The sequence below is a fragment of the Drosophila rhopaloa genome, unplaced genomic scaffold, assembly GCF_018152115.1.
Source record: "Drosophila rhopaloa isolate 14029-0021.01 unplaced genomic scaffold, ASM1815211v1 contig_150, whole genome shotgun sequence".
Taxonomy (NCBI): domain Eukaryota; kingdom Metazoa; phylum Arthropoda; class Insecta; order Diptera; family Drosophilidae; genus Drosophila; species Drosophila rhopaloa.
Genome location: NW_025335029.1, coordinates 2,142,849 through 2,156,040, shown reverse-complemented (window position 1 = coordinate 2,156,040; position 13,192 = coordinate 2,142,849). Strand labels below are relative to the sequence as shown.

General features: G+C 36.8%; 3 protein-coding genes across 5 annotated transcripts; 1 reads left to right on the top strand and 2 right to left on the bottom strand.

Moving 5' to 3' along the window:
- Positions 1–2,236: 2,236 nt before the first annotated feature.
- On the top strand, positions 2,237–8,856 carry LOC108048523 (arylsulfatase B). 3 transcript variants are annotated; one of them, XM_017129255.2, is made up of 8 exons: positions 2,241–2,314; positions 3,075–3,155; positions 3,211–3,384; positions 3,443–3,602; positions 4,882–5,108; positions 5,385–5,807; positions 7,177–8,002; positions 8,202–8,856. In XM_017129255.2, the coding sequence occupies exons 3-7, from the start codon at positions 3,247–3,249 to the stop codon at positions 7,987–7,989; spliced, it is 1,761 nt and encodes a 586-aa protein (XP_016984744.1). In that variant the 5' UTR covers positions 2,241–2,314; positions 3,075–3,155; positions 3,211–3,246; the 3' UTR covers positions 7,990–8,002; positions 8,202–8,856. The 3 variants fall into 3 exon arrangements, with proteins under 3 accessions (XP_016984745.1, XP_016984744.1, XP_016984746.1); XM_017129257.2 differs by lacking the exon at positions 2,241–2,314 and adding an exon at positions 2,899–3,006; XM_017129256.2 differs by lacking the exon at positions 3,075–3,155 and having other exon boundaries at positions 2,237–2,314.
- Positions 8,857–9,268: 412 nt separating this feature from the next.
- LOC108048524 lies at positions 9,269–9,971 on the bottom strand. Its single transcript, XM_017129259.1, has 2 exons — positions 9,880–9,971; positions 9,269–9,818 (listed from the first exon to the last, which is right to left on the bottom strand). Exons 1-2 carry the CDS (start codon positions 9,944–9,946, stop codon positions 9,340–9,342), a joined length of 546 nt encoding a protein of 181 aa, XP_016984748.1. The 5' UTR covers positions 9,947–9,971; the 3' UTR covers positions 9,269–9,339.
- Positions 9,972–11,770: 1,799 nt separating this feature from the next.
- On the bottom strand, positions 11,771–12,396 carry LOC108043512. Its single transcript, XM_017122257.2, has one exon. The coding sequence runs from the start codon at positions 12,381–12,383 to the stop codon at positions 11,808–11,810; it is 576 nt and encodes a 191-aa protein (XP_016977746.1). The 5' UTR covers positions 12,384–12,396; the 3' UTR covers positions 11,771–11,807.
- Positions 12,397–13,192: the final 796 nt, after the last annotated feature.

The following is a 13,192-nucleotide window of genomic DNA, read 5'->3' as shown; positions in this document are numbered from 1 at the left end:
CCAGACCAAAAGTTAACGGAACCATAAAGGGGCACAGGGGTCCTCGGAGTCCGGGGAGGGCAGGGGTGCAAGAACGGCAAGAAGGGGAGAAGGGCGGCAAGAAATTCAAGTTCTGGATCTGAAGATCGCAGGCTAAAGTTAAACCCACGCCCATCCTGACACCCCTTAGAACCAATTCTTGTTTATAGCTTAGCAACACTGTTACCATTATTTTAATAATTCAAATACAAAATCACAAAAAGTTCGTGTTTTAAATTGGATGCTAGTTCTCAAATGCTGATTGATGGCAGGAGGATTCGCCTTAAAAGGACTTCCGATGAGTCCCGATCGAAATAATTGTCGGTTAAGTCAAGTTAAGTCTAAAATACCAGTCACATGGATTTAAAGGACGTTTTCATTTCAAACGTCAATGTATAAAAAAATACCGATCGCACATCAAAAAATGTGTTTGTTCTACTAATACTAATGTTTAATATAATATTTTGTTAAACATCTATTTTCTAGTATACGTTTCTGCCAACACGAGGTACAGCCTGATTAGGAATTTTGCTTAAAATAAATCGTTAGATCACGAGAAAGACTCGATTGTTGATGCTGGTCTGGAATAGGAAAGTTTTTCACGAGACGGTCTCGATCATCAGACTTCCTTAACCTTTTTTTTCCCTAATTGAAATGTTTAGTTGTGGTATGATTGCTTATTGCTTATTAAATTGCCTTATTAAAATAAAAATTACAGCGTTTATATAAGCAAATCGAATCTACGATTTAATTTATCGTCGGCATCAGTGTGGGCTTAACATACTGCGGTGTTCTTCATGTCGCACCCCACCGGGTTTCATCTGGGTCAGCAGCTTTTTGTTAAAACAAAGATAACGTTCTTAGACAAAACAAGAAAGGAAGCTAACTACGGCAAGCCAAAGTTTATATACCCTGGCAGTTATTAAAAAGCGACTACATTTCGATTTCAATGCCTATATTACTAAAAACAATGAACCTATGTATGTCGATTTTGCGCTGCACTTTGGCACCGTTTCTATGCCAGCTATGTGATATTGTTGTCCGGTTTTGACAAAACTAAAAGCGTAATTCTGATATAGTAAATAAATAAAAATAAAATTTTATTTTTTTTAGTTTTTCGATTTATTTATGCGAGCCATATGATAATGATGTCCGATTTTAATTTAATTACAAGAAAGGAAAGCTCACTTCGGGCGGAGCCGAAGTTGATATACCCTTGCAGAATATCCTGTAAATTATATTCTCCAAAATTATTCATATGATGCATTCTTAATACTCATAAAAAGTCCCAACTTCCTAACTTTAAAAACACCAAAGTTGTGGCATTTCCAATCGTTCAGTTATATGGCATCTATATGATAAAATCGGCCGATCTTTATGAAATTTGATAGGTCGGATTGATTTGCCAAAAATAAAACCCATAGAAAATCCCAACTTCCTAACTTTAAAAATACAAAAGTTATGGCTTTTCCGATCGTTCAGTTATATGGCAGCTATATGATATAGTCGCCCGATCCGGCTCGTTCCGACTTATATACTACCTGCAATAGAAAGACAACTTTTGGGAAAGTTTCAAGCAGATAGCTTTAAAACTAAGGGACTAGTTTGCGTAGAAACGGACGGACGGACAGACGGACAGACGGACATGGCTAGATCGACTCACTGCGTTGCAAACTTTTGACTGAAATTATAATACCCTCTGCAAGGGTATAAAAAGTGCAGTCCAGGACCTGTTGGCTGTGCTATAGTTGTTGCTATTGGTGGAATTGGGCGTTCATATTCATCCTCATCCACGTCCACATCCAATAAAGCGGAAAATGTTGAAAGTAAATGTGAATGTGAGTGTGAGTGGGAGTGTGAAGATGACTAAACTTTGTATTTGTTTTACTTGGTAAGTTATGAATTGTGTGTCAAAATATAAAAACAAATGTATAAAAACAAAACGATGGTAAAAATAAAATTCAATAAACCATATAAAACTATGTTTTGTACATCATTGTTAAAGTTTTTAAGTAGTCGGTGCCTCAAATACTTTCAAGCTCCGAAAAGTATGCAACAATCGCCAATCTACCAGAATTTAGTTAAGAGCTACCGATCTCTCTTTCCTTCTCTTTCAATACCACCCACACTAAAGCTGGTTTGATGTTAATTTGAAGGGGATATATATTAACCGGTAACTGGCTTTTAAGGCAGTATCAAATTATTTTCAGTTGTCAGTCAGTTACTCTCCGCACTTCGAGTCCGGCGGATCAGAGATCAGAACACGGAATATAATAAAACCCGATCGCGAATATCTGTGAGTGGATTTGGCATGCACGAATCTAGCTGATAAGCCCATTGTTGTTCGGATTCCTTTTATTCTCTTTCGGGGAACATGTTTATTTGTCTGTCGCTGGCGATAATAAAAGTGTGTGAACAGAATTAGATGATTCGGCAATAACATACGAGCCCAATAATCAAATACGATTTCGACGATTATATTTATTGGCTTGGAGCTGAAAACAATAAAAGGAAATAAATAAGCTTATTCTAAAAACGGTTAAGAATAAATAACTAAGTGTGTACTTAAAATTATTATTATTATAATTGTTTACTCTTGACGTGTTAAATAAATGACATATAATAAACACTTGTAATATTGTACTGAAGCGATTTAGTGCTCCTAAAATTGTTTTTGTTTGAAATGAAATATTTAAATATGGTTTAGTTTAGGTGATAATTTATGTAATTTTTTGAGCACTTTAAAAAAAGCCATTGTACCAATACAATACTACAAGTGTATTCTCAAGCCAAAGTTTTATTATTACATTGATCACACACAATTTCCTATTTAACTAATTCCCAGCCTCATCTCATTTGCATTTATTCGTAATTGTTGTGGGAACAAAACACTTTAACGCCCAATTTATTGAAAACATAGCCGTAAATGCCTATTGCCGAGATGTCCGTTTTCAGTTATCAGTTCTTTTATTTATTCAATTTATTTATGTAAGCTTCAAAGAAACAGCTAAACTGTAAATTTCCGAAAATTAACTAGTAAAAACTCCATGAAATAGGTTAAATTGGGAGTCATTATATTGCTAATATATCCGGAACGGTCTGACGAGCTCATCCATCATTCACTTGTCGCCCATTCGGTATGTTAATTTTTAAAATGCTTATTTGCACTAATTCCCATTTGTTTGTTTTTAGTATCTGTCCCACATCTTCCACACTCCATTTACGGCGATGTCAACGCATCTGGATAAATTCAGCAGTATTGCCTCGTTGTTAACTGCTGGATTAGTTTTTTGTATTGCCTTATCCAGTTCTCTGACCGCCACATCCGAAAGGCCTAATATCATCATTATAATGGCCGATGATCTCGTGAGTCTAATGCGATGTTTTATAGTTTTAAATACGATTGGCTGTGATATACCGACAGGGTTTCGACGACGTAAGTTTCCGCGGCTCCAACAACTTCCTCACACCCAACATCGATGCTCTGGCATATAGCGGAGTGATCCTGAACAATCTCTATGCCGCCCCCATGTGCACGCCCAGTCGGGCTGCTCTTTTGACTGGCAAATACCCCATTAATACAGGCAAGTCATTGATCAGGTGGTAAAATGTGAAGTTAAAAGAAAGACAAAAGATAAACCATTTAAAACGATGACGGAAGCTAACTTCGGCAAGCCGAATAATAATACCCTTTATGACTTTGCCGAAATTGCCAAAATTGAAAAAGTAGCGAAGGGAATAAGGTATACATAAAAAAACTATGAATGTCAATAGCTTTTATACTGCCAAAAAATCCTATAAAAATAGGAAAAAAGGGATATTTTCGCAAATTTTAACCAATTTTCCTACGGAAGCGAGCGCTTTTACCCTGATCAAATAAATAAGACTTACAAACTGCGCGAAATATTTGAAAATAAATAAGACTTGGAAAAATTTCCCCTTTTTTTCTCTTCCCCCCTTTTCCCCTATCATGTATATGCATAAAAAACAAGAGAAACGCTATAGTCGGGTGCCAACTATCAGATACCCGTTACTCAGGTAAAGGGAGAGGGGAGAAAATTTGATTACGCATATTCTTTTTAACGAATGGTCCGATTTGAAAATTTTCTTCAACATTTCGATAGGTATTGATAGAACACAATAAAACGCATTTTACTTTTCCGAAATATTTAAATTTTAAAATCGTATATAACCATTGTGGGCTTAAAGGGGCGTGGCACCATTTTGAAACAAACTTGCGCTGCGTAGGAACTTCAAAATCTACATGCAAAATGCCAATCTTCTAGCTTTTATAGTTTCCGAGATCTCAGCGCTTCATACGGACATGACAGACGGACAGAAAAAAATACAGATTTGGAAAGATTCATGCTCGGTTATGATCCTGATCAAGAATATATATACTTTATAGGTCGGAAACGCTTCCTTCTAGCTGTTACATGTTCTAGGACGACTTTCTCTGGTAAAAGGTTTGAAAGATTCAAGTCAATAGCTTTTACACTGCTCGAAATATCTTCCATTCTTGCAAGTTATATCCGATTGTTCCTATGGGAGCTATAGGATATAGACATCCGATCGGGTCGGTTTTCAAACTTGATCTGCGTACACATGTTCTAGGACGACTGTGAAAGTTTCAGATCGCTAGACGGAAGGATCAAGAATATATATACTTTATGGGTTCGGAATCGTCTCCTTCACTGCGTTACAAACTTCTGACCAAAATTATAATATCCTCTGGAAGGGTATAAAAATCAATTAAGTAAAGATTTGTTGATTAATCACATGATACATTCACGGAATGGTACATATTTTAATTAGGAAATTCATTTTTATGAACCTTAATTATAAGTTATATCTGTGCTTCAGGTATGCAACATTATGTGATCGTAAACGATCAGCCTTGGAGTCTTCCGCTGAACGAGACGACCATGGCAGAGGTTTTCCGGGGAAATGGCTATCGGACTAGTCTCCTGGGAAAGTGGCACTTGGGAATGTCGCAGCGCAATTTTACACCCACTCAACGAGGATTCGATCGCCACTTGGGCTACCTTGGAGCATATGTGGATTATTACAGCCAGACTTATGAACAAACGGTGAGAAAGCCATATATTTTTAGCTGACCCCATATTTACAAGATTCATAAAGCCGCCAAAAAGTAGACCATTCTCTTTCTGAAATCAGGGCATTTCATGGTTTCAAACAATTTCAAGAAGAATGAAACCTCAAAACATTTTTAAAACTAATGCCTGAACTTTATTTATCAATGTATATTATTTGATTTTGATAAGATTTCTAATACCATTTATTTTCTTTAGTTGTTAAATAAATTAATAATTTTTCGCTAATATTACTGATTCTTTTTTGCCTAGAACAAAGGCTACAATGGCCACGATTTTCGCGACAATCTGAAGGCCACCCACGAGCAGGTGGGTCAATATGTCACCGATGTCCTCACCGATGCCGCTGTCCAGGAGATCGAGGATCAGGGATCGAAAAACAATAGCCAGCCACTATTTTTGCTTCTGAGTCACCTTGCTCCCCACGCGGCAAATGATGATAGTCCAATGCAGGCACCTGAAGATGAGTTGGCCCAATTTGGATATATTCGAAATGAGACCCATCGTTATTATGCGGCGATGGTGTCGCGAATGGACAAGAGTGTGGGAAAGGTTATAGACGCCCTTGCCAGGCAGGAAATGCTCCAAAACAGCATCGTGCTCTTCCTATCTGATAATGGTGGGCCAACTCAGGGACAGCACTCAACCACCGCCTCCAACTATCCATTAAGAGGGGTGAGTAAAATTAAATTAATGAATTATAATTCAAAAGACAAGCTAAAATTTTAATACCCTTGCAGACTTTGACGAAATTCTAAAAGTGAAAAAAAGAAAAGGTATACATAAGTAAACTAAACAGCCTTTAACAATTTTCCTATCTCCTTTAAGATATAGACTTCCAAGCGCTTTTACCCTAATCAAGATATGCTAAATAAATAAGAATTGGAAAATTTTATGTTAGTAGCTTACACCTGCGCGAAATATTCTGATAATCATCAAATTTGACCGATTTCACCCTATTGTTCCTATGGGAGCTATAGGATATAGACGTCCGATCGGCACGCGCTTCACCTTGATCAATGTAGCATAAAAAATAGGATTTGGAAAGATCATGTCAATAGCTTGTATACTGCGTGAAATATCCTAAAAATCATTACATTTTAACCGATTTTACCCTTTTGTTCCTATGGGAGCTATAGGATATAGACGTCCGATCGTCACGCCTTTTACTCTGATCAAGGTACGCATAAAAATAAGATTTGGAAAGATTTATGTCAATAGCTTTTACACTGCGCGAAATATCTTCCATTCTTGCAAGTTATATCCGATTGTTCCTATGGGAGCTATATGATATAGACATCCGATCGGGGCGGTTTCAAACTTGATCTGCGTACACTTGTTTTAGGACGACTGTGAAAGTTTCAGATCGCTAGCTTTTAAACTGAGCTCCAAATGGTATTGAAACAGACGGACAGACGACAGACGGACGGACGGACGGACGGACAGACGGACAGACGGACATGGCTATATCGACTCCCCTATTGATCCTGATCAAGAATATATATACTTTATAGGGTCGGAAACGTCTCCTTCACTGCGTTACAAACTTCTGACCAAAATTATAATACCCTCTGCAAGGGTATAAAAATAACTACCATCAAAAGCAGTAATAAAATAAACAATTAAGAAGTTATGAGAACGTTCACATAAGTCCGTTGTTAGATAACATTTGTAAGATTCTAATTCTAATTCTTATTCCATAAACAATAACACAATATTTTGAAAATGACTTCTCCATATTAACATTAACTTTAATCACCATTCTATCTTCTTTGCTTTATTATACAAAATATTTGTTTGTAAAAAATGAAAAATTTGCCGAAATTAAAAACTTAATACCTAACAATCAGTTTTCGTTTATTTTCAGAGAATGCTTGTTATCTAATACTTATTATGATACACATATAAATATTTTTGAATGGTATAGGGCGCTCTTAGTTTAGAAAAACGTTTCAATTCGAATTCAGTTCGCAGTATAGAACGCTTGTGGGGCAATATTAATCTTTAATAACTTTATTTATTGCTGCATTTTCTTTAATTCCAGCAAAAGAATTCCCCATGGGAGGGCGGCCTGCGATCCTCGGCGGCCATTTGGAGCACTGAGTTCGAGCGCCTGGGCAGCGTGTGGAAACAGCAGATCTACATTGGCGACCTGCTGCCCACGTTGGCGGCTGCAGCTGGAATATCTCCGGATCCGGCGCTCCACCTGGATGGCTTGAACCTCTGGTCGGCCCTCAAGTACGGATACGAGTCGGTGGAGCGTGAGATTGTCCACGTGATCGATGAGGATGTGGCGGAGCCCCATCTGTCCTATACGCGTGGCAAGTGGAAGGTAATCAGCGGCACCACCAGTGGCGGCATTTACGACGGCTGGCTGGGTCGAAGGGAGACCAGTGAGGAGGATCCCCGTTCCGGGGACTACGAGGATCTCATCCGGAACACTAGTGTTTGGCAGCAGTTACAGCTGGTTTCCGCCGGGGAGCGCAACATCAGCGAGCTGAGGGATCAGGCCAGGATCGAGTGCCCGGAACCTGCGACTGGCATCAAGCCCTGTTTGCCCCTCCAGGCACCCTGTCTCTTCGACATCGAGGCAGATCCCTGTGAGCAGAGCAACCTGTATGAGGAGTATCGAAATACGACTATCTATCTGGATCTCTGGCAGCGTATCCAGCAGTTTGCCAAGGAGGCCCATCCTCCTAACAATAAGCCATCGGATCCGGATTGCAACCCCCGGTTCTATCATGATGAGTGGACCTGGTGGCAGGACGAACAGGCCTCCAGTTCGGGGACCACGGGGCGGATGAAAATCGTTACCTTTTTTCTTGGATTCGTCTTGACAAGTCGGTGGTTTCTCTAAATTTGAGATAAGCGTAAGTAAAGAAAATATAGTGCATTGATTATAAAATATGAAAACAGATGATTTTCCAGAGTAATTTTTAAAATAAAATTTACTCAATTTTTAATAAAATAATTATTTCAATAATTGAAAGCTATGCCGTTAATGAATTACCTATTATCTAAATTGAAGTTATAAAAAATAAATAAATATATTTTTTCATTTCTTTTCAGAATCAATACCAACAATTAAACTCCTAAGTTTTATCCTATACTGTAATACTAATATGCTAGTTCAAAATAATCATATGTTGATATAAACAGTGGTTTTTTCTAGACAACTCATTGTGAATCGAGAGTTTGGAGCAAACCAATTTAGATAATTTATAGCTTTAGTTTGACCAAACCGTAAACGTATCTGAGTAATGTCTTTACAGCACCAGTGTCAAATAGGCTATCCCCTTTCTTATCTTATCGATCACTTCTGTGAAAGCTGATAATTGCAAAACCCCCTTTAAATCAATCGAATAATCAACGGAAGAGATCTTTGTCAATCAAATGGGTTTACAAAGTATTTAACGGAAATATAATATAATTTGAGGGTTTAATTAATTGTATGATACTGAAGGTTAGTGTAGTATAAATTCCTGTGAAAACACGATAAGATCTTTGGTTTGAGATTTGTGTTGGTAAACAATATTCGCTAGCAGATTTTATTGTTATCAAATGAAAATTAGTTAGAGATTTTGTTAATTTTTTTGTACCAATAGAAAAATGTTGATAAACACTGTCAAATTATATTGATTGTCTTATTTATATTTAGTTATGAAATAATCTATTAAAGATTATTTAATGTTGTTTAAATAAACTGCTAAAATCTTTTATTAAACTTCGTTTTTTTATTTGTTTGCTTTCCATCATTATGAGAAAAAAAACCCTGTGAAGGATTTCTAACTGGTTATAATAATTATTATGAAAGCTATTATTATTATTGCTTTTTATATTATATTTTATTAATTAAGCTTTTCTTTAAGCTTCGGGAATACATTTTAGTTAAAACAGCCCTCCCAATCTAAAAAATGTTTATTCCGAGTTAATCAAACTGTTAACAAAACTATCTGAGGTGTATTTTTAACAGGAACTTGAAGTCCCTTAAAAATATAAGAATACTTTTATATTTAACTTTGGGAAATTGTATATTGTAAAGGAAACTTGTATATTTTAATAAATATGTCATGTATTAAGAATATTTCAAGTGCCTTGTAAATTTGTTCCACCTGTGTAAGGTAATATACACAACATTTTTCAAATAAGTTATGTTTTATTTATTTTTAGCGGGAATCCAAGAATCCGCTATATTTTTTCCTAGTCATTAATAGTAGAGGGTTCCATTGCCCTTGGGTTGGGCCACCAGCACCTCGTATTTGTCGAATTTACGTAGGGACAGGGACTCGTGCTTGATGATGCACGTCTTCTGGCTGCTGAGGAGAAGGGTGCCGATCAGGTATCCTGCATCGGCCCTTGCCCGGCAGAAGAACGACAGCTCATTTTTGCTCGTGGTGCCGGCGGCAACGAGTCCCTTCTCGAAGAACCCATCGAAACTCCTCACCCAGACGTAGTTCACATTGCGCTCAGCCACCAGGAGGTCGTATACAAGGAGCTTCGAGGAGGCGGTGGGGGTGTTGAAGTAAGCAGTACCAGTTTCCACAACAACACGAGCGGGCAGGACATCATTAACGTACTTCACACGGCCCACATAGGTGTTGTAGCCATAGGGATCGAATCCACCCAAAATTGCATTTTCGGGAACGGTGTACGACAGGTTTCCAGCCCTCCACACGTGCACGGTATCTGCAGAAATACAAAGTATTACTTGGCATTCAGATAAGCCTCCTTTATCTATATTCCTCACCATATGCCGAAGGAACTGCGTAAACCACTGCGAACAGGGCCAAAACCAATGAAGCAACTTTGTACATCTTGACGGGCTGATTGATTCGCTTTGAGTTTCTGGCCAACAATTTAACTGCTTTTATAGTCGCTCCTTATCTTCGGACTTCTATTTCACTTATCGCTATCGGAGATTGGTATTGATAGCATCGGATTCGGTGACTAACCTAAGACTTTCGCCTCGCAGTTTTATTGCACCTTCGAAATTCAGATATCTGGAATTAAAAAAAGCCCCTTTGGTGTTATTTCATAAGTTTAGTTTATTGTATAATCTTTTAATACGGTGACTATTAAAGGAAATTTCGAAATAAAAATAAGAAAATATTAACATTACAACTTCAATTTGGAATATCACGTAATATTTTATAAAAATAAAATTTTTGTGTAAATTCCATTTTATAGCTAGATATGAAATTTAATAATATAATCTTGCGAGTTTAAAATTTAAATTTTAAAATTTTAGTTCTCCGTTTATTGTAGAAGTCTAAACCATTTCCCTGAAGTCTAAACAATTCTGAAGAATCAAAACATTGGTCTATAATGTTTATACCCTTGCAGAGGGTATTAAAATTTCAGTGAATTTAGTCATTATTTCAGTTTGCGTCAGGAGATATTTCCGATTTTCTAAAATATATATGTATATTCTTAATAAACCTCACTAGGAGAGTCAAGTCCGTCTGTCATTTCGATTTATAGAATATTTTATTTTTGTAATAGCTGCAAGGGTATATAAACATTAACTTGTTGAAGCTTTGTTCCTTTCTTGTTTGTTTTATAAATAAAAAGCGGCACTTACACTTAGATAAGAAATAAAAATGATATACATAAAAACTTGGTGAAATTAGCCCAAATTTGTTAACAAGACAAATCAATTAGGAACACAAAAGAAATGTATCTGATCAATAAATATGTATTTTATCTGCTAGCACTCAGTGTACAATGTTTCGATCTATAGTACGTGTGGTTGCAAAGGAACTACATGGCGCTTTCTGACCAGGATTTCGTAATTGACGGGGGACTACGGCTAGAATTACTAAGCTCTTGGGTGAGTCGATGCTTGGATGACCAACTCCATTTGACGACAATTTGTATAGCTTTTTCTGCTTTTGGGGCAAATGTTCTCATATTGTAAATCATTCTTCGGGGTTTACTCATAGATTAGATATTTGGTTAGTTTGTCAATTCTTAGTAAGGCTTAGTAAATTCTAGAAGAATTCCTGTAATTAAAGTCCCCTTGACGTGTAGTGTTAGAAAGCCTCTTTAAAAATTATCTGTATAAATCTAAAATATTTAATTCATAACTTACATATTCAGAATACAAAGCTAAATAAAATATAAAATAAGTTGGACGTTTACATTTAACTTTCAGACTTGTTTGCATGTTAACAGACATTGCAGTTAATGCTGATGAAAAAGTTGTAGGCTTTGTAAATTTAAGTTTTTTAACTTACTTATTTCCTCTCTTCCTAAAAATAAAAGCAGATTTGGCCTTAAATCAAGGTTTTTCTTTAAGCTTTAAAAATATTATAAAAAAAACATGATTCGGTAATGACAAATTCAAATTCTGATTGACTGCTATAGTCTAACTGCCTTAAAACAAAAAACCGAACGAATTACTTAGCTAAAAAGATAATAAAAACAGCAATTACTATTTGTAATCCATTTTTATTAGGACTCGAACTGTCAAGAAAATATGCTTAAAACATTTTCTTCCTGTTGTTTAAAAATATTTGTAAAATATAAAAACTAATTTGACTGACAGACTTTAACAAAGATTCTATCCCAACCATCATCAGAAATCCATTATGAATTTATGTTGCTGCCAAAGTAAATAAATAAATGTTTACGATGTGTTTTCGTTCAATAAATAGGTAATTTATTTTGAAATATTCATTGGGCAATGTACCCATCTACAAAAGGAGAGAAGGCAGCCACATGGCGCTCCCTGACGAGGATCTCGTACTTGTCGAACTGGCGGAGAGGCAGGTTTTCGTACTGGACACTGCACATCCGTTTGGCGAGGTAAAGGGTTCCAATGAAGAGACCCTCGTCGCAACGGACACGGCAGATGAAGACACGATCGTTGGAGAAGTTGGTTCCCACGGATACGGCGTTCTTCTCCCGGTAGCCATCGAAACTGCGAATCCAGTGGTAGCTGACGGTGGCATTGGACACCAGGACCTCATAGCTTGTGCCTTGGTTGCCGTAACTGTCCGTATTGTAGGTGGCCTTTCCCAATTCCGGGACAACTCTAGCGGGCAGAATATTACCGCTGTTTGACACACGACCCACGTAGTTGTAGTAGCCACTGGGATCGAAGCCACCGAGAACCGCTTCCTCCGGCAGATCCATGGTCTTGTCCAGGAGCACCCACTTGTCGTCATTGCTGTAGACTCCTCCCTGGATGAGAGTCGCCAACTGGACGAGGACTACGGCCACAATTACAATGCTCTTGGTTGAAAACATGATTCGATCGTTGACTGAGGAAGTGTTGTGGCCATCACCATCTGGTAACAGCTTTTATAGGTCCCAGGTGGTCAAGATTTCAGATAAGATTTTAAAGGGGGGTTCTTAGGTGATTAGATAATTTACTACTTCACAGGATTGATGATTAACACTTATAAGTTTCGTGGTGATTTATTTGCAGAGCTCCTGGAATGGAAGTCCCCTTACAATAAGTTTTGTGCAATTTAATACATACTTATCATAAAAAGAAAGTTTTACTTAATTAAAAAATAACACTGTAGTTATTGCTAGGAAAGTATAAAAAATGTAGTATTTTTCGGAAACTTAAATCATATTTATTTAGAAATATGTATATTTTTTTTAAGATTTGAAGTATCTAAACGAAAGTTCTTTAAAATTTAATTGGAATTTGTTATATCAATTTGTGGAACCCCACGAACATCTTGACAGTGTGAAGTTAAACAATTTTAAATGTTTAATATTGTTTTTTAAATACTGTAAAATTTAAGACAATATTTTTCCTGAAAAATAAATAGTTGAATTACACATATGTGGCAAATTCTGAACTAATTAACCTTCAAAACTTGGCACAAAAATCGACAAGGCCAAGACTGTACGGAATCAAATGCTAGAATACAAAATTTATTTAATTAGAGTGCAAAAACCCGTTTGTGGCTAATCAATTGAGCCATCTTATCAAAGAAACAGCTATAAAAACCCCGACCTTAGTCAACAATCAATGTAAAGCCTTAGTTGAAAGGTTTGGTCCCTTTAAAAGTTCGGTAATCTTTGCATTTACTTTGTATATC

What these genes read in the sequence shown, in the direction of transcription:
- LOC108048523 (XM_017129256.2), top strand. Translation starts at nt 3,247, where the DNA reads ATGTCAACGCATCTGGATAAATTCAGCAGTATTGCCTCGTTGTTAACT. An exon ending in TTATAATGGCCGATGATCTC is followed by an intron (nt 3,385 to 3,442) that starts GTGAGTCTAATG and finishes ATATACCGACAG; the next exon opens with GGTTTCGACGACGTAAGTTT. An exon ending in CCAACTATCCATTAAGAGGG is followed by an intron (nt 5,808 to 7,176) that starts GTGAGTAAAATT and finishes CTTTAATTCCAG; the next exon opens with CAAAAGAATTCCCCATGGGA.
- LOC108048524 (XM_017129259.1), bottom strand. Translation starts at nt 9,946, where the DNA reads ATGTACAAAGTTGCTTCATTGGTTTTGGCCCTGTTCGCAGTGGTTTAC. An exon ending in CGCAGTTCCTTCGGCATATG is followed by an intron (nt 9,819 to 9,879) that starts GTGAGGAATATA and finishes GTATTTCTGCAG; the next exon opens with ATACCGTGCACGTGTGGAGG.
- LOC108043512 (XM_017122257.2), bottom strand. Translation starts at nt 12,383, where the DNA reads ATGTTTTCAACCAAGAGCATTGTAATTGTGGCCGTAGTCCTCGTCCAG.